The sequence below is a fragment of the Catharus ustulatus genome, chromosome 24 (genome assembly GCF_009819885.2).
Source record: "Catharus ustulatus isolate bCatUst1 chromosome 24, bCatUst1.pri.v2, whole genome shotgun sequence".
Classification (NCBI taxonomy): domain Eukaryota; kingdom Metazoa; phylum Chordata; class Aves; order Passeriformes; family Turdidae; genus Catharus; species Catharus ustulatus.
The window spans coordinates 2,988,721-3,008,044 of NC_046244.1; the positions used below are offsets into that span (position 1 = coordinate 2,988,721).

Consider the following 19,324-nt stretch of genomic DNA (forward strand, 5'->3'; position numbering starts at 1 on the left):
AGATTACAGATATCACCATGTAAGGGACTTTTAACACTTTTAAACCAGCCTCTTTATTTCAGTGAATGTCACTAGCTCTTGTCTTACAAAAGTCTGTGAGTTGCTTTTTATTTTTTCTTTTACAACCAAGTTGCTTTTGTGATTGATTGTATCTTAGCTTTGATTGAACTAAGCCTCCATGATGAGTTTCTATCTTTTCATATTACTCAAGTAAGTTTGATGCTCAACTGCCTTGGTCACTTTAGTTAACCTTTTCCACATCTACTTTAACTTCACTACATAAATCATTTTAGAGAACACCGATTTGGGAATCCACAAACTGAATAACCACATTCACCTGGCTGGGATTGTTTGGGGCTGTTCTGCAATGACTGTAATTGTGTATTTTCACTCTGTATGTTAATTAATCTTTTTTACTGGAACAGCTTTCTAAAAGAACCATATGCATTGGAACCTGCTGGATGTGTTACAGTTGGTTTAATAACGCTGGTAATCTCTGAATTAAAAATTACATGGATTTTAAGCCATGGCCACACTTCTCTGTTTGATATGTAAACGTTTAATTGTTGATAATGTCAGTACCTATATGAGTTTCAGAAGAAATATTTTTGCAAGAAAGCCATTTGAAGCTCACGGAGCTCTTAGTGGATTAGAGTTTTTCTCCAGGAGCAGGGCTGAATTGATAAAGTCTGTCAGTACCATCGGGGCTGGGTGTGACACAGAGTGACTGGCATGGTGAGTATTAATGAATATTGGAGTAACTTCGTGCTCTGGGGTGAAGGAGCTGCACTTCCATGCCCCAACTCGGTGTAGTACGAACGGGGCTGAAGGGCCCCTCCCCACACACACACAGCCCCCGAGCAGCTCCGCGTTCGGCGATGGGGCCGGCCCGGGGCGGTGCCGCTGTCCCGGAGCCGCGCCCGCCCCGCCCCGGCCGCACTCGGCGGCGATGGGAGCGCGCTGGGCGCTGGTCCTGGCTGGGATGTCTGTTCTCATCCCGGCTGGGATCCCGGCTCTGATCCCGGCTGTGGTCCCGGCTCTGATCCCTGTTCTGATGCCAGCGCTGACCGACGCCGCGGCCGGGCGGGTGAGCGGGGCAGGGGCAGGAGCAAAAGCTGGGACAGGGATGGGGACAGGGACAGGGGCAGAGGGAGGGGCAAAGGCAGGGACGGGACAGGGCCTGGGGCAGGGACAGGAACAGGGACAGGGGCCGGACAGAGACAAGGACTGGGACAGGGACTAGGACAGGGACAGAGGCAGGGACGGGATAGGGCTGGGGATGAGGCAGGGCAGGAACAGGGGCCGGACAGAGACAAGGACTGATACAGGGACTAGGGCAAGGGCAGGGGCAGGGACAGGGATGCTGCTCCAGGGATGCTGCTCCAGGGGCGCTGGGAGCGCTGCAGAGCGGGAGCGCAGCGGGGAAAACGCGGGCAGGCACCGCTGGGTGATGCCGCTCTGGAGGTGTGCACACTCTGTGAGTGCGGTCCACTTGTCACCTGTCAGCCCCTTGTCACCTGTCTGTCCCTCGTCACTTTTCCCTTGTCTCCTGCCCCTTGTCACCTGTCCGTCCCTTATCACCTCTGTGCCCCTGGGCTTGTGCTGGATTCACCGTGATCTCTACAGCAACCTTCCAGTCCCACGCTTAAATGTTCAAAGCTCAGCCTTTGCTTCTGTTGTTGTTGTTAGTTCTTGGCTTTCCAAAGGAATGACTAATCGTGTTTCCTGGATTTTGATCGGAAATGGCTGATTTTGCAGGCTTGTTTGAATATTTGTGTAAAAATCGTGGTGAGTGTCCTGGCAAGTGCAGAGTGTAACCCTATCTGTATTGCACTGTTTACACAGAAGAGCTTGTTGTGCTCCGTTGGTTCCCTAGAACTCTTCTCTATTTACATAGAAAAGGCTTTAATTTACAGTGAAGATCTGATGTGCTGCAGCTGTTACTGCTCCCCTTATTGCAGCAGTGACTCTCTATTCCCTATCCAGCTGTATCACTGCTTGCAATGAGGGTTTGTGACACTGTCAGCCAAAATTGCTCCATGGGATCTGTTTGCCTTCCACTCTGTGTTTTCTGTACTGGTGTATTGATAGCACTTCTCTGATTTTAAAATGTGCAGGATTGTGAAGATAAATATGGAAATGATGCTGAGATGTCCAGGGATATTTATGTTATTTTCACGTTTATTTAAACATAGGAATTCAGGCTGGATCAGACAGAGGTTCAGTGAAATCAGGTCAGAATGTGTATTGAATCTGGAATTACACAATGGTCTTTTAAGGAGTACTGGGTGCTACTGTGAGCTGATAATATATTAAAATAATTATTTTAACTGTCACTAATTTTTAATTCAGCTCTGGTTTTAAAGTGAGAGTGTTTTGAGCCTGATTTACTGGACACTTTGCAGTGGATAGGATAAAGCAGATAGAGAAGGGGGTCTCAGAATTGTAGCAGAAGTTATCACCAGAATTTGTCATGATTTGTGCTGAACCAGGGGCTTTGGTTCAAAAGGAATTAGCTCTCCTCTCACTCTAAACATGACTGAAACATAATGATGGAAATAATGACAGAAACTTTCAGCATCACTTTTTGCACTGTGACAAAATAAGAAGAAGCCTATATATAAAGTTAGAAGAACAAACACAGTAGTTTCAGAAATACCACATCTGCCAGAGAGCTGGAAAAAAACCATGCCTGTTATATCAATTTTTGCCAGTGATTTGTTAAAGTGAACTTACTTTATTTTTGAGGGACACAAACTGGCAAAGCAGTAGTTCTTAAGTGTCACTTCTTGGGTTTTCTCTCATTCATCTGGAAGTCTCTGCAAGTTCCCAGCCTCAGTCCCTGTGTTAGACACAAGAAATGAATATTGTTTTTGCAATTTTGTACAATTGAGTGACCAGGGTTATCAGAAATAGTCTGAAGTTTACAAACAGAAGAGGTGGTGAAATGTGTATGTTTTCCCAAATACGTATATAATAAAATATACCTTGTCTTCCTACAAACTTGGACTTCTATATTTTTATATATGGAACAGCTTCCATGTTCTGTGCTTTCTCATTCTGGGAAGATGTTTCATGTTTTTCTGGTGAGTGGCAATTAAGGAGAATTCCTGGCAGTAAGCAAAGAGACACAGTTTTCTCAGGGAGGGGGGATGTCAAACTGTAAATCTGTTGGGGTGTGGCCATGCAAGGACTCCTGCTCTACAGAAGTAAAGTGCAATATAGGATGGGAGAATAATTCACATAATGGACCATAATCTTTGAGAGAGATGTGCAGGACAGCAGCTTTGAAAGAAACTTTGTAGTTTGAATGAAGTTGGTACAGCCTGATACATGTCCAGCTGATTTGGGAGATGCTGTTACCTGGTAACTAAACTTCAACAGAATTTTATTTTAAATGAGAAATTAAATATTTTAGACAGAATTCTGTTTTTTCCTGCTTCCAGCAGATCTGGTAGCTCAGCAAAAAGACTCTCTGTACCTCAAGTGCTTTCCATTGAGACAGATTTTACATCAGAGACCTCAGTGACTTCATTGTGGTTTCACATTGCACAGATGCAGTTCCTCTTCGGTCTGCTCTGAGTGACAGCTGAAGTTTGAAGGCTAATGTATGAAAAGGAGACAAATAGAAATGTAGACCTGTTAGTTAGGATTAAAATACATGCTTAAATATCTTTGTTTAAATGGCCTTGAATGAAAATGAATGTTATATGAATGGGTTTATATAGATTCATCCATTATACTAAAATGTTTCACTATTATTATTTAAGATATTTGAATTTAATTACACATAAAGTCCTTTCAGTTGGTGTGGAGATTGCTGTTTGCCCACTCCTCTCCAGGGACCAGTTAGGTCACCTGTATAGTGATCTCTGTACAGGACAATGATCCAAACAGTGCAGGATCTCCAGAGAGTCAGGAGTTACTGACTTTGTAACTTCTTAGTGATTGCTTAATGCAGAGGCATTGCAAAAATCTCCTTAGTGACTTATGAAGCCAAAGGCAAGCATAGTTTACTCATTTCTGTGCCAAAATGTATTGCTTAATTTGATGTGCATAGAGCTAGACTAATTTCATGTTTAAGAATGTTTGTGCCTCTACTGATAGACAGATGAGGCATTTTATTTCTTCTTGTACCTTAACCTTGTCAAATTAAATGAAGCCTACCAAAGTCTCAATTTTATCCATATAAATTTCTTTTAAATCAGCTGCCATTAGACCTTGCTGCCTGAACTAAGAAGCTCTGAGGCTATAATACAAAATGTGCAGCATCAGGTTAGTTTCCCTTCACACAATCTGCCTGTAGAACACTGAATCACAGTAAAACCAGGATAAAATAAGGACTTGTGAGTGATACAAAAAAATGCAAAGGTTGTGAAATAGAATCTGGCCTCTACTCCTCAGTCTTTCAGCCAAGAGTGGCCAATGGATCTGGATGCAGACAGAAATCCCAAAGAGTTTGAAAGCTAGTAAAAAGCCTACACTTTCTCTGACAGATTTGACAGCTTTGATTAAACTAGTTCATGCAGAGAGTAGCTACTGAAAGAATTGAATCCTTCCAGGGCAAACCAAGCTGATGTGTGTGTAAATTGTATCTAAGCCAGTCACAACTCCCTTTTAGTTTCCCATAATGTTCTTGGAGGACATTTGGGAAGAAATTGCCAATTGTAAGTCACTGAGAGCCACAGCTCATCAGATGACATTTCAGGGAGATTGCATCAGACAGTGGAGAGATCCTTCCAAGCACAACTTCAGAGAAACAGGTGTGAACCCAGCAACCGACAGGTTTTTGTGTGTCTGGAGCTCACAGGGCAGGATTTACAACAGACAGTGAACAGTATGAGATAAGAAGTATGTAAGTATGAGATAAGAACTCTTTTTTTGCCAGGAAGCCTCACCAGCAGGGTAATTTGTGATGTGGTTTATTGTATTTTTCCTTTATTTCCCTCATGTCTGCTCTTGCAGTGAAGTTTTGTTTTGAAAAGGCTCTTGACTGCTTGTTTTAATGAAGTTGATGATAGTGACTACAAAAAGGGATGACAAGACTTGATCTTTCCTCTTCTAATAAAAAAGTCACTGAAATGAAAAATACTTTTGATGAGAGCAGAGCCCTTTTCTCCTTCATCAGATTTTAGTTCAGCTCAAGTTTGCAAACAGGATGATTTACCATCGTCCATCCTATGATATCTAAACTCAAGATGACTTTTCTGTGCCTTCATGTTCTCAGAAAAGGGTTTTTTCAGCCATAGAGTAGGTTGACAAAATCCTGTTTCTGGTCTCAGCTAAATAAGAGCTACACTATTTCATGAGCTGCATAATGCTGAATTCCCTTTAAGCAATTGCTGAGAGTGGGAAATATTAATCTCCTTTGTCAGCAGTGTGAAGACACAATAGATATTCAACATGTTTTTCAGTAAGGCAGAAGGATGTTTTCTTTACCAGCCTCTCAAGAGCTTGTTCCTGTTTTGAATTCTCATTTTAGTAATGATTCCTCTAAATGTGTGTAGATTATGCATGGAGCAATCTCTTCAGACTGCAGAGAGCTGAGCAGTGTCACATCCTTTTTAAACAGTGCCTTTTTGGTCTAGCAGGAAACTCCTACGCTTGTCCTATCTAACAGGAGCCTTCTTAAAGTGAGTATTTTCCCCGTTGAAAATAGAAAATCATCAAATAATTTGACACTTGTTCATTGAAGTCATTGAGCTGTGCTGATCAGCTGTGAGCTGAAATTAGGCATCCTGTATTTAATGGTTGTCTCTAATGCTTTTAACCTGCATATTTGTCTGCACCTTCTGCAAAGGTGCTGCTTCTCAGAAACAGCAGTGCAGTTTTTGGAGACATCATTTTCAAAACATCTAGACCCTTCTTGCTCAGGAAGGAATCACATAGTGTCTGGAAAGATAAAAGCCTTTTCCCTCTTTCTTTGGAAAGATTGACTGACGTTTTTGAGCCACTTTGCAGTAAATGTTTCTCCCACAAACCCACAGGTAGGAATTCAGGTTTCTCTGGTGTTTTGTCAGATGTTGTTTGAGCCATGGCAGCTGAGGATAAGGCCCTCAGCCCTTTGGTTTGGGTGGGATGCTAATCCCATAGCTCCACTGCACTCTTTTGAACCTAAAACCTGGAGAAATCACTTTGTTCCCGGTGGTGGATCTTTGGGAAACAAAGGAACCTCAGAACAGTCACATGCAGCTCATTTGCTGTTCATTGCCCTGCAGCCTCCTGGCATCTGCTGTGTTTTGTTTCACTGGGGTGCCTTGGAAAGGAAGGTGCTTGTAATTGCACTGGTCTTTAGGTATTTGTATCTTTTGGTCTCTAATCAGGATCAGAATGGACTTGTGACTCATGACTTCCCCTTGATTTCTCCTAGGAATATTCATTGCCTTATACACCACACTTTGCACAATGCAACAATCCCAGGACTGAATTCTATGATGAGGAACTTAATAAATGTTGCAGCCAGTGCCCTCCAGGTAGGTTATAATTCAAACTAATACTTTACACAGCCAAATTCCCTCAATTTTCAGATGATCATAGTATATTTTGATTACTTATTCATCTACAGTGCATCAGATTTTTGCTGTTGTAATGCATTCTTCCTCAAAGACAACAAAACACTGTAACTGCAAAACACCTGCAAAAGACACATTGTCCATCAGAACTGGAATTCTCCTATAAGGTTAACCTGGCTGGGGCTTACCAGGAGGGAGGTTCTGAGCTTGTGTGAGCACAGCTCTGCATGAGGTTTTCATTAGTGTAATTAAAGTAATTTTAGTCAACGTTGGAGGGGAAGCAACAGCTCACTAAGGGAACTATAAAAATTAGGCAACACAGACCCAAGCCCAGTAATAAAAATATATATTGTAAAACAGAGCATGAAGTAAAGCTTAGGTTTTGTACTATGGTAATATCACTTATCTAAAGGGCTTTCCATTGGACAGGTCAATCTCTCATTGCTCATTAAGAGAGTTCTGTTGTCTTTCACTGTAAATCAGACACTGCAGAACTCTGTCACACTGGGGACAGGACTGCAGACACTGTCTGCTCTGAGCTCTCATGTCTTACACTCCAGGGGGGATTATAAGTGACCTGTAGTTAGCCAAAGTCATTGTCTGTGAGTTTTAGGCTTGTTTTTCTGGGGGGGGATAGTAATGCTCTTTGGAGATTTTGGTAATAGAATTTTTGCAGCAAAAAGCCTGCCTTTTTTTTTTTTCCTCATTGCATGCTGAGCAAAGAAAATTTGTCTCCATAAATGCTGAGTGTCTGTCAAATACGGAAGTTTAAACAGGAAATCAGTATTTACTGAAACAGTTGCAGTTTCTTGAATTAACTGAAATTGTGTAGATAGATCTGTCAGACTTCCTTTGTTCATGACAGATGAAAGATGATAATTCACAGGTAAAACTTTTCTGTTATGTAGTGTTCAGTACTAAATCAGCCTAAATCATTAGCAGGATGTAGGATGCAGAATGAAAAGCTTCAATTAAGTACAAGGAAAAACAAAGTATTTGGAAATATTCATTTGGCTCACCTCCAGGGCCTCTTCTTTTAAAAAACAGATTTTCCAAGCAGCTCTAAATTTTTTTTTCAGTGTTATTCCTGCTTTCTGAGTATGTTTTCCTGGATATATTTTTAAAGGATATGAGACAATGACTTTTATCTTCTTTCTCCTTTCACATGAAAGGGAAATGGCAACTGAGGTGTTTCCTTTCTCCAAAACAAGTATGTTGGAACTAATATTTACATGCTTCACCACTGTACTGAACTCTGTTGGTGGAAAGCTTTGGAGAAGCTACCTTTGGTAGCATTTGGCTTTGTCTGGAATGCCAGTAGTTTCAGAAACTCCCTGCTTGGCTGTTAGGGCTGGCTGGAGATGTGACAGAGACAGTGGGCTCGTTTCACTTTCATAGTGACAAGTGGTGAAGTTTTAATTCAGGTCTGTTTGTGATGTTACTTGATGTTGCCCTCTTCTTTCACTGCCTGTAACAGCAGTAGGGGTCCCACCCAGGCACATCATTCTGGCCTGAGCCTGACTTTGGGTGTGAAACACCTCCACGTGTTCACCACAGAACAGTTCTGCCAAGGTGAAATACTTGGTTTTGTATTGTGGGAGCTGAACTAAGTATGTGCTGAGAGGTTTTGTTCAGAATTGAGGCTGCCTTGTTTTGAATATGGCTGGAATTCACTAAACTGAATGTAGGAAAAGGGGTCAAACATGGGTGGACAAAAATCAGACATTCCCTGTAGAGACATGCAATCCTCTGTATCAACACTTGCTTGGTATGTGACACCAACCCGATAATGCCAGTGAAGGGAAGGGGTTCTGCAGCTCAGAATGAGCCTTAATTCCTAGTGATCTTTTCCAGTGAGATGCTTTCTCTGTTTTGGTTTGGGTTATTTTTCTTTTCATAGGTCAGTACAGGACAGGGAGCTGCAGTCACACTGTGGACACCAAGTGCAGCCCCTGCAGACCTAAGACGTACACAGCGATCTGGAATCATTCTCCACAGTGCTTTGCCTGCTCACCACCCTGCAGGAAAGGTAGGCTTGGGTTAGCAAAGAGGCTTCCTCAAAGACTGGGCTTGGTTTAACCTTGTCTTTTCTGCTAAGAAAACCAGGAGATTTTGTCAATCACTTGTATAGTTCTTGTGCTTTTGGAATGCATAAGATTTAGGGGTAAGAATCAAGGAAAAGTCGTGCAGGGAGCCCTGGCCCTTTTTCTTTTTAAGTCCTAAAAATGGAACACCAATCTTATATTATTAAAAACTAAAGCATTACATCACTAAAATATTCCAAATGCCATCAGTAGAATAAGTTCCTGCTTATAATGTCTCATCAAGAGACCTTAAGACCTGACTTGGACACAGGTAAATGGAGAATGACATTTCCAGCATCCTGTCACTTCTCATTTTGTCTGCTGAAGTGACAACAGCAAACATGGCTTGTGATATTCTTCTTTTAATTTTATTTATTTTGCAAAGCAGCAGTCAGTGAGAGAACACTGGTTCTGTTCACTGAAGCAGCTTAACAGTACATAAGGTGAACCATTGTAACTCCTGTACTTTGGGCTAACAGACATTAATGAGCATTAATGAACCCAGTCATGCTGTTCTCCATCATTTCTAATGGAAATTGGTGTAGAACATTATATACTTGAGTCACTGAGAAGTAAATTTTAAGGATACAGTCTAAGTTGAAAGGACCTTTGGTCTCATCCAAATAGATAATCTTACAAAGTTGGTTAATTACAATATGGAAATGTCTGTAGTAAAATCTTCAAACACTTTAAATGCAGTGACATGGCCTGCACAGACTGAAAATCTCAGTGTGGCCTCCAGGTATGGCAGTGGTGGACACAAATGGCCATGTTTGGGGTTGTGACAAAATACAACACTGCTGCAGGTACAGACTTTTAAGTATGCACTCTACAGGTGCAAATTTCTCCTTGCCTATAGAGAGAAAACTCTTCTGAAAATGTAGACATTGGGCATATAATACATTTGATTTATAGTGCTATACAAGCCCAAAACTTGTATGTGAACATCACCTCATGTTCACTTGAAACACTGCAGGCTATGATTTTAAATGTTGCCAATGACATCTTGCTTTATTTCTGTTTTAAATCCAGGGCTTGTACAGAATCAAACGTGCACGAGGTCCCAGGACAGGATCTGTAGCTGCCCACCCCACAAGTACTGCGTTTCCAAGCTAGACGAGTACTGCGAGGTCTGTAGAGCACACAGAAAATGTGGCAAAGGTTACCGGGTTTCCAGGAGAGGTAATTCAACTTTGAACCCTCTGCTTACTGAACACTTAACTCTGGCTGAATTCCCTACAGTTGTGCATTCTTTTCAGGGTTTATTTTTACATTCTTAGCAAGTAGGCAGTAACCAGAGTAACAGTATTGTCCAGAGGTATATCCAAAGGGACATGTTTCAGTTTCTTACTGTCATACATTGTAAAGTTCCCAATCTAACTTAATCTTTGTTTTGCTCTGCTGTGTGATTTATTCTGTATGAGTGTCTGAGAACCAAGACCACTTAATCACTTCTTAAATCCTTGAAACATGGTGGAATTTTGGGTACAGTAAATAATGGTGACTCTGTGCTGTCCTGAAGAATTGATCTGGTTTTCAGTTGATGGAATCCACCACCCTGATAATACATCTGTCTCAAAATGATAAATAATTTTCAAATATTAGAAACACAGAACATTTAAAAAAAAGGAATCATTTGAGAAGATGCAGAACTCAATAGTATGGTAGTCATTCAAGTGAAAAGCTCAGTTTTTTCTGCAGCACCACATTTGAACCTTTACTGGAACCAAACTTAGAGCTGGTTAATCTTCTCTTTGGGTTGGGTGCTTCAAGGGAATGTTTTCTGTGACAGTTATGGGCTGTATTTTTGCACTGCATCACTGCCAGGATATAGCAGAATACTGCTGGCAGACCCTGATTATTCATTCTTGTTTCTCACCAGATAAGTAAGTGGAGTTTTTCTCTTTGTTTACAGGGACAGCCAGCACAGACACAGAATGCAAACCTTGTCCTCCTGGCACGTTCTCCCCTGAGGAATCCTACAACACCAGCTGCATACCCCACACCGTGTGAGCCAGTGTTCTAACAGCAGCCTGAGCTGTGCAGGGCTTTCTGTCTTTCTGACCTCTCTTCTTGTCTCTTGCAGTTGTAAATCAGTGGCTGTTCCTGGCAACAGCAGGAATGACACTGTTTGCAGTGACTCAGGAACAGCCACAGATCTGTCTCACACCATTCTGACCCTACTCCTGACCCAAAGCTCAGATTCCCACAAACCTGAAATAATAACTCGACCTGCTGTATTAAACTCTGTACCTGACCTGTCCCACATCACTGGTGAGTTTAACTCATTTAAAGTCACTTTTGTCTGCCCAGGAACCAAGTTTATATTTAGTTCTCAGTTCTTTCCAAGACCAGTCACCTGTGCCCAAACAGAACCTCAGAAGAGCTCAGTTAATTCAATGTGACACTGTGTAGTGAGCTGCATTTTTACCTGTGCATCTGCACCACCCCAGTGCATTCTATGGTCCTTGTAAATCTGGAAATGTTTCTAAAAAAACCCCAAACTAGATTATACAAGGCATTTTCTGAGAGTTGCTGCTCTAGCTGGTAGGAAAGGTTATTGATTCTGGACTGAGGCAAACCTGACCTGGTTTGGAGGTCTTTGGAGTCTTCTGTCAGCCTTTCCTGAGACTGAAGGTCCTGGCAGCATTGCCAGGTGTGGGCAGCATGCCCAGGTGGGCATTCCCAGTTCTGTCCTGTTCACAGCCCAGCCAGAAGGCAGAGATGTTCAGCAGCATTTCCTTGTATGTGACAAATGCTTGCCCAGAGAAACACCTTTTGTGACCAAGGCCAAAAGTCTGTCCTCACTTTTCAGGAGAAGAGAATTCAATTTTATGAAGTGGTGGTGACTGAAATGAGACCTTGGTATCTGACAACAGAGGCAGCAAATGTGAATGTCAGACATAGAATTATTATTACAGTATATTATTGTAAATTTAGCTTCTGTAGCCATGGACAGAAACTACAAAACTACCATTTTCTAATTCAATCCTTTGTTAGATCAACCTGCTAAATAATTGCTTCTTTTTATTTATTTTCAGGAGCAGTAGCAGGGCCATTGTTATTGGTCCTGATAATTGCTGTTTTGGGGTATTGCTTAGTCTCAAAAAAGAAAGGTAAGATTTGTGAAGTGGAAACAAGCAAATCTGTAAAAACTGGGAAGTGTCACCCTATTTCCCATTAACCTGAGCCTGGTGGCTGACTGAAATCAGTGTCTTAGAAGATACCAGCTTTCTTCAGATGTGTCTTGTTCCTCAGATTTTAGGTAATTGTCCAAACACACAACAGCTTTGGAGTTGGACAACTGTGCAACAGTTGTGCTTCTGCTGAAGTTTGTTAATTATTCAGTACTTCATCATTTAAATGTTAGACAATTTCAGGTGTTATAATGACTGTGGTTTATTGTCATCAATATCTTTTCTCACTGACACTATACAAGAAAAGTTATGAATTAATGCAGAGGCCTCTCTTTGTTTTCTGGCTAAATTTGTCACAAAATTAATACAATACAGCTGTCAATGTTCAAACTGTGTGTAATAAATGTACATTTGTAGTTTATTCCAGGAGCAGGGCATCACTCAGCCTAGTTTAGGGTGCAGCTGTTGCAAATGGGACAGGTTTGGTGCTAATAAATTGTCTTTGCTCACTGACAGCCCTTGGGTACTCTGCACCAGCAACAGAAGCAGATTTGGTGAGTGTCCTCTCTTCCAATCTCTTCCATTTCTTTAAAAGTTATACAGAAATCATAAACTCTCACCTAATTACAAGAAGAAGAAAACTGCACAGCAGAAAGAAAACTGGAGTGAGAATGGGGTGGTGTGGTCCCCAAGCCAAGGTGTAAAATGTACCTTATATAGCCTATATAATGTCCCACCCCCACTTTATGTGAGGCTAAAACCAGCTGTAAAACCCAGGTGGGGTTTGGAAAACCAAATGTGAAAGCCTTTGGTCCCTAAGTAATCAGAGTAGTACTGTGGGTGCCCTCAGGGTTCATTTTGTTGAACTCCTAATGAGCTGGTATGAATTTTACTTGCACTCATCACTATGCAAATGAAAATAATTATAGAATGGCTTGGGCTGGAAGGGACCTTAAAGATCCTCTAGTTCCAATCATCAGTGGTTTCTTTAGCTGCCAAAATACCCAAAATACTGATCAGTTCTTTGTTAGTGGGTTGTTTGGTTTTTTTAAAGATTAACATTTTGTATTTCTCTGCAAATTTTCCAGCCTTTTCTGCCTCCAGAAAAACAGTGTGACAAAAAAGTGAGAGACACAGAATTGCAGAACTCCAGGAGTTCTGAACAGGAGCAACAGCATCTCTTGGAAGCTTCTGGGTCCAGCAGTAGCATCCTGAATAATCCAACTGAATCTGCAAGCATCAGTGCATTAAATAAAAACAATCATGAGAAGAAAAACTCAGGAGGATTTCAGCAGCAACATTCACCTCCAGAAGGTTCTAAACTTCAGGCTGGAGACAGACACAGCTCTCTGAGTTCAGGTAGTAATGATTCTGAATGACTCTTGAAATTTGATTATCAACTATGAGTCTTTTTAGAAGTTTAAATGGTGGATAAAACATCCGAGTCCTGTTTAGCTGAGAGGAAATTTAGTGACTTTTGAAAAGAAATAGTAATTGTTTTAAGTTGCCATCCTGAGACAGTAAGGAGAGTTTTCTCAGTGGAAAAACAGGTATTTAGGGGCTAGGGGATCAGGTGGTTGGCACTTACCTGGGAGTAGAAGCCAAAGGGAGCAGTAACTAAAGAACATTGTCAAAAGCATTTGAAATGACAACAGATGAGCAAGGAGTTGTTTGCAATCCAGGTCTCTGCATTAATTTTTGTAGCCTTTTCATGTCTGGGATGATATGTCAATTTTATGGTACCAAAATGTTACAGAACCAACTCAACCAGCTTGACTAAATGAAGTAAAGCAAAAAAATACTTAGTTAAAATATTTTAACAGTAAGTCAAAGAGCTGGATAAAGAATCCAACTGCCCTGCTCCTGTTTCATTCTTCTGTTTTGTGTTTGTTTGACAGAACATTCTGGTAACGGAGGAACACAGATGAATGTGATGTGCATAGTTAAATTTTGTAACCCAGACTGCAGCTCCCAGTGCCCTGAGCACACTGGTTCACCTGGCAGGGATTATGGACACACTCCCTGTTATTCCCCAACAGAGGAAGAAACCCTCCTTTCAAAAGAAGAAAATACCTTGAAAAAAGAAACTGAAATTCGCATTGCAGTGGAAAATGAGGATAATTTACTTCAAGACTTACTTCCAGAAGAAAAGAAGGTTCCTCTGGGTATTGAAGATGCTGGGATGAAAACCAGTTAAAGGAAATTACAGATCATATCCTGATTGACTGATGAAATTCACTGAACAATGTCTTATCTTATAAAACAAGATTATGGTAAATGTAGCTTTCTTACACATTTGAAATTTCACATTAATATAGACACTGATGCTTTTAAGGTTTTTAGTCTTCTGTTGCTTTGCAGTTTAAAAGAAAAAAAAAAAGAAAAAGCAAACTTTTTAAAATTGAATGGCAACTCCTTCCTTTCTTCTGTGATACCCTAAAAGGACCTTTATGAGACTTGAAAAGGAAATGTTTTTTGAACTTTGTTTTAGAAGTAAAACCTGGATTGAACTGTTGTTATCTTGGAGTAGGAAGTAAGTTCCTTTTGTTGTCACCTTTGTGTCCTGGCTGATGTAACGTTTCCCCAATTGATCCTGACTTCATTTTTGAGGTAAAGCATAAATCCAAAATATTTTCCCTGTGTTCAGTGAGTATTAGAGCAGATCCCTGTGATTATCTTTACCAGATAGCTCACTGCCCTCAGGCAGAGCATCATCTGTAACAAATGGAATTTACTCAAACCTCAGAACCTGAAAATCCTGCTCTCCTTCACTGCTTGATGAGCTCCAACCACCTCTTACAGAAAATTAGTGGAGATTCTCTTTGAATGAAATGGTTTGGAAGCCAGTATTTAGGAACCCACTTCCTATAATTATATTTTACATCTGTGACTTACCTGTCAATTGTGGTGGCTGTGTTCAACTGGAATCTGCAATCCAGAGTCTGAATCCCATGGGAGTGAAGTCATACAGTGACCCATAACCCTTGTCTTATGCCATAAAAACCACTGCTGGACTATGTGATCACTGTACTTCCCACTGAACTGTCCTAATCTATCTCAAGATAGACACAGTGGTTATTTCTGCACCCTGAAATGCAAAAGGATCTTTTGGAATAACATTTATTCTGTTGGTACAAAAGAGTATTCAGATTCTGACAACACAAATTTTAAACTTCCACAAAAGGTATGATATTATGTGAGCTGTTATTATTTCTGGAACTGAGAGCTGACAAACAGGTCTGTAGTAAAGTTACACTTGAAGGTAATTTTTAGGAAAGAGTTCGAAAATGGGCACACTGAAACTACTACAGAACTGAAGGATTTAGGCAAGAATCTCATTTTTCACAGCTCTTTGAACCTCTTGCACTGTAATATTTCTGTCAGCCAGTTTTTTTCTCCATCAGGTCCCATCAGATTTTTTGATTTTTGAAGTTTAAAACATTACAATGGAGGATCCTGTTACAGTAGTTAATTTGCTGAGGGAAATCACAGAGGGAAAATCCAAGTTTTATGCTGAAGTAGGAAAAATGAGCTTGCGTTTGTTTATAAAAAGTAAAAAAACAAAAACCAAACCCCCCCCCCCCCCAAAAAAAAAACCCCATACCTTTTTATAAATACATGTATTCTCAAGTTTCCTTAGCTCTTTATTAGACAAATTCGGGATTTCCGGTGTGGCTGTCACTGCACAGGTTCCTCTCTGTGAGGCTGTTCCTGCCCCTGCAGTGCCAAGCACCGAGCGGGAGCTCTGCCGCTGCTTCCTTCCCTTCAGCCGGGCCGGCCCGGAACCCGCGGGGCCTGCAGCGTTCAAACAACAAACCCGCGGGGTCTGTACCCATTTCTGTGAGGGCCTGCAGTGCTCAAACTCCAAACCCGCGGGGTCTGAGCCCTTTTCCGTGAGGGCCTCGCGCGTTCCGACCCCAAACCCGCCCGGTCTGTACCCATTTCTGTGAGGGCGTTCAAACTCCAAACCCGCCGGGTTTGTGTCCTTTTCCGTGAGGGCCTGCAGTGCTCAAATTCCAAACCCGCGGGGCCTGCAGCGTTCCGACCCAAACCCGTCCGGTTTGTGCCCATTTCCATGAGGGCCTGCAGCGTTCCGACCCAAACCCGCCGAGTCTAAGCCCTTTTCCGTGAGGGCCTGAAGCGTTCCGACCCAAACCCGCTGGGTCTGAGCCCATTTTCATGAGGGCCCCGCGCATTCCGACTCCAAACCCACCCGGTCTGTGCCCATTTCCGTGAGGGCCTGCAGCGTTCAAACTCCAAGCCCGCCGGGTCCGTGCCCATTTCCATGAGGACCCCACACGTTCCGACCCAAACCAGCCGTGTCCGTGCCCATTTCCATGAGGACCCCGTGCACTCCAACCCCAAACCCGCCCGGTCCGTGCCCATTTCCGTGAGGGCGGCGCGGGGCCGCGGTTCGGGCCCGCCCCAGGGGCGTTACCGGGCCCCGCCCGCAGGGGGCGGTGCCGCCGTCCCATCGATCACTCGGCGCTCCCGCACTCGGGCGCGCCCCCGCGACCGCCCGGCGCGCGCCCGCCGCCCCCCGCTCGCAGCGCAGGTGAGTCCGGGGGTCCCGGGGCGCTCCCGAGGTGGCCCCAACAACGCTCGGGGTGGGCGGGCTCGGGGCACCCCCGGCCCCGCTGCCTTTCCCTCCTGCGTCAGCCGCCCTTCCCGCTCCGCGGGTCCGGCCTGAGGGGCCCCTCCCTGCCGCACGCCCCTCGCGGCGCCCCGCCCCGGGGTGGGTGGGCGAGGGGCGGCCGCGGTGGGTCCCGGTGCCTGCGCCCCCCGCGGGGCTCGGAGCGCGGCGCTGCCCTGCCGAGGGGGTCTGAGCCCCGCCGTGGGGCCTGGGGGTCCCTCCGGGCCTCCCGCCCGCCGCGGGCCGTTCGCCGCCTCGCACTGCCCGGGGCTCCCCGGGGTCCGTCCCGCTCCGCCGGGCAAGGTGACCTTTCGCTTCTCCCCGGCACGCGGTGCGAGCCCACAGCTCTGTGCTGCCCGTGTCCGTGTCCCCGGCGCTGCCCCAGGCTCCTTCCCGAGGTTTCGGGGCGCTGGGAGAGCCCCCGGTGCTCGGAGCGCTGCCCGGCCCCGCCGCCCCAGGCCCTGCTGTGCCTCCCCCCGTGCGGAATCGCATCTTTTTATCGCTGTGACACAGGGCCTGCTTGGGGCTCCTCACCCTGACAGTTCCTGTGCTGTGCGTGTTAAGGAAATTAAAACACTGTCATAGCGAATAAACGCCTTGTTTTGCTTCCCAGGGCACAGCAGTGCACTAGAGAGTTAAAAATATAAAAGCCTTAAAATATTTGAAATGTTAATTATATCCCACGAGTTTAGGTTAAGAATGTCATGTTTTACAGTTCTTGGGGTCACTTCAGGCTTGGTTCATGCACCAGAGGGTTTTGGTCACTGGGATGTTGATCTCTGCTGTGCTTAAATGTTTTTTTCAAGGTCTTTCCTTTGCTTTGGTTCCAAACACCTGTAGATTCCTTTATTTATTTATTTATTTATTTATTTGGTGACTTTGTAACAAAGATGACTGTATATGCTTTGGTTTGATCTTGAGTTTCTTGTCACTTTTATTAGAATAAAAACCTGTGATATAAGCTGGTGGCCCAAGAGCACGAATGCTTAGTCTTTATTATGTGGAATAATAGTATTGATTTTGACAATTGTTGAGAAATTTTTTCAAAGGCAAAACTGATAAAACACGTTTTCTGAGAACTCATGTGACTGAGTTGAATCAAACTTGCCTCTGCTGTTTTCTGTTTCATTCTTCAGGACAGCACAGTTTCATTTTCAGCCTTCAGAAAAAGCCTTTCATTGCTTGCTTAATTGTGGTTATTTAATTTAACTATTAGTTAAATATTTTCACTGCCTTTTAAAAAAAGATATAAAAGTTTAAATGGGGCTGCCTAAAATCAAGCAAACCTCATAATGAGAAAACTCTACATCTTAATGTGAAATTTAACATGTGGCTCTTAAAGCTGTCATTTTCTTCTATTGTCAGCTGTAAATACAGGATGGATCTTGCTTTTCTACTTTGTAGAATTCAATGGTTTAGGCAGGTGTATGAGACTGGGGGAGCTTTTTTAGACACAAAATTAATATATTTATTCCATTCTAACCTCAAGAAATGGCCTGCATGCTTTTTTCCTTACTGTACCAGGCTTCACCCTGCCCTTGCAGGAGCTATGAGTAGTTTTGCAATTCAGTGGTTAAAAAGTTGAACAGGGGCTTTGGGGTTTTAATGCCCTGATTACCACAGAAGTTGAGACAGAAGTGGCTGGAGAAGAGTGAAGGAAATGTCCAGGAGTGTGACCAGTGGTGCTTCTCTATTGCAGCTTTTTCCCTCTTCAATGCAATAATCTCTGCTGCCACTTTGAAAACCTATTGCAGTAACTGTTGATGAGCTATTTTTGGGGGCTTGTATCTGATTACTTCCCACACACCCTCTCTCCCAAAAAGGGGTTTGAGTAGGGCGAGTTGCTTCACAGATGTCATGTAAGAATTCTACAAAAACACAGCAGGCTTCAGGCTCTTGCTTCAGACCAGGCTGCCAAACCCAGCAGGGTGAAAATATCGGCAGCACAGGTCCAGGAGGCCAGTGCAAACTTCAGATCCACTTGGAATTTTGGTTTTCCTTTTCTGGAGGAGGACTGTAGATTCACCTTGTTGATTATTGCAACAGAATGTAATGTTTTGGTTACAAAAAGGATGGAATGATGAACTTTGTGTGCAAATGGGAGTGGTGTGTGGTCACCATCTCTTTGAAGCTGATTTGACACTTAAAAGCCATAGGATAAAGCTTTTTTTAAGTACAAATCAACCTTAGTACTTTTATTTCTCTTCAGATAGTAAGAATTGAAGTGACAGTGATGTCAGCTCTGCAGAGAGTATATATTTCAGACAATAATTTTCTTGTTTTTTCTTTCAGACTCAGACTAATTATGGAAGAGAAATCCAGAAAATGACAGAAAAGCATTAGTTTTCCTCTTCTAGGACAGTCATGTTGGAAGGATTGGTAGCCTGGGTCCTCAACACCTACTTGGGCAAATATGTCAATAACCTGAACACAGACCAGCTTTCAGTGGCACTTCTAAAGGGTGAGGGAAGCTTTGTGATATTTTCTCTACTGTTTTCTTATTGTGATTTAGGAAAATGTTATTTTTTTGTAATAACTGCAAGGTGGAATAGAAATAATCACTCAATATTGCATTTAATGTCTATATAAACCCTTTTAATACAGAGTTTAGTGCTAGAACTTTACAATGAACAGTAAATGATCTTATGTTCTTTGTTGCTCTTTATCAATGCTCTTAGACCAATTTACATAAAATTTTCAAAAGTTTGCTTGGCTATCTTAGCATATTGAATTTATGTCATACACTTTATGATTTATGTATCATGCATTTATGATGCTGTTCAGTGACTTTCCTGTTGAGGGACCATGGCAGGAAGTGTCCTGTACCCTCTCTTACCTTTTAGTACACGTAGTTACTCCCCTGTAATCTGGTTTGTGTCATGCTCCATCCACGAGTTTTGTACTTTGTACAGGTCCTCAAATCAATGCTTTCTGTTCACCCTTTGCTGCTGTTATTTG

The 19,324-nt window shown here is 42.9% G+C and overlaps 2 protein-coding genes across 5 annotated transcripts in view; both read left to right on the top strand.

Annotated features, from left to right (window-relative positions):
- Positions 1 to 949: 949 nt before the first annotated feature.
- Positions 950 to 15,311, top strand: TNFRSF1B (TNF receptor superfamily member 1B). The gene is made up of 10 exons (XM_033079312.1): positions 950 to 1,087; positions 6,371 to 6,473; positions 8,413 to 8,541; positions 9,629 to 9,778; positions 10,512 to 10,605; positions 10,683 to 10,870; positions 11,638 to 11,712; positions 12,250 to 12,287; positions 12,822 to 13,092; positions 13,632 to 15,311. Exons 1-10 carry the CDS (start codon positions 950 to 952, stop codon positions 13,928 to 13,930), a joined length of 1,485 nt encoding a protein of 494 aa, XP_032935203.1. The 3' UTR covers positions 13,931 to 15,311.
- A 934-nt stretch (positions 15,312 to 16,245) lies between these two features.
- Positions 16,246 to 19,324, top strand: part of VPS13D (vacuolar protein sorting 13 homolog D) — a 98,959-nt gene continuing 95,880 nt past the window's right edge. For all 4 annotated transcript variants that reach the window (XM_033079338.1, XM_033079340.1, XM_033079339.1 and 1 more), the window contains exons 1-2: positions 16,246 to 16,288; positions 18,659 to 18,827. In XM_033079338.1, the coding sequence (XP_032935229.1) occupies positions 18,731 to 18,827 (97 nt within the window). In that variant the 5' untranslated portion in view covers positions 16,246 to 16,288; positions 18,659 to 18,730. The remainder of the gene's footprint in view (positions 16,289 to 18,658; positions 18,828 to 19,324) is intronic.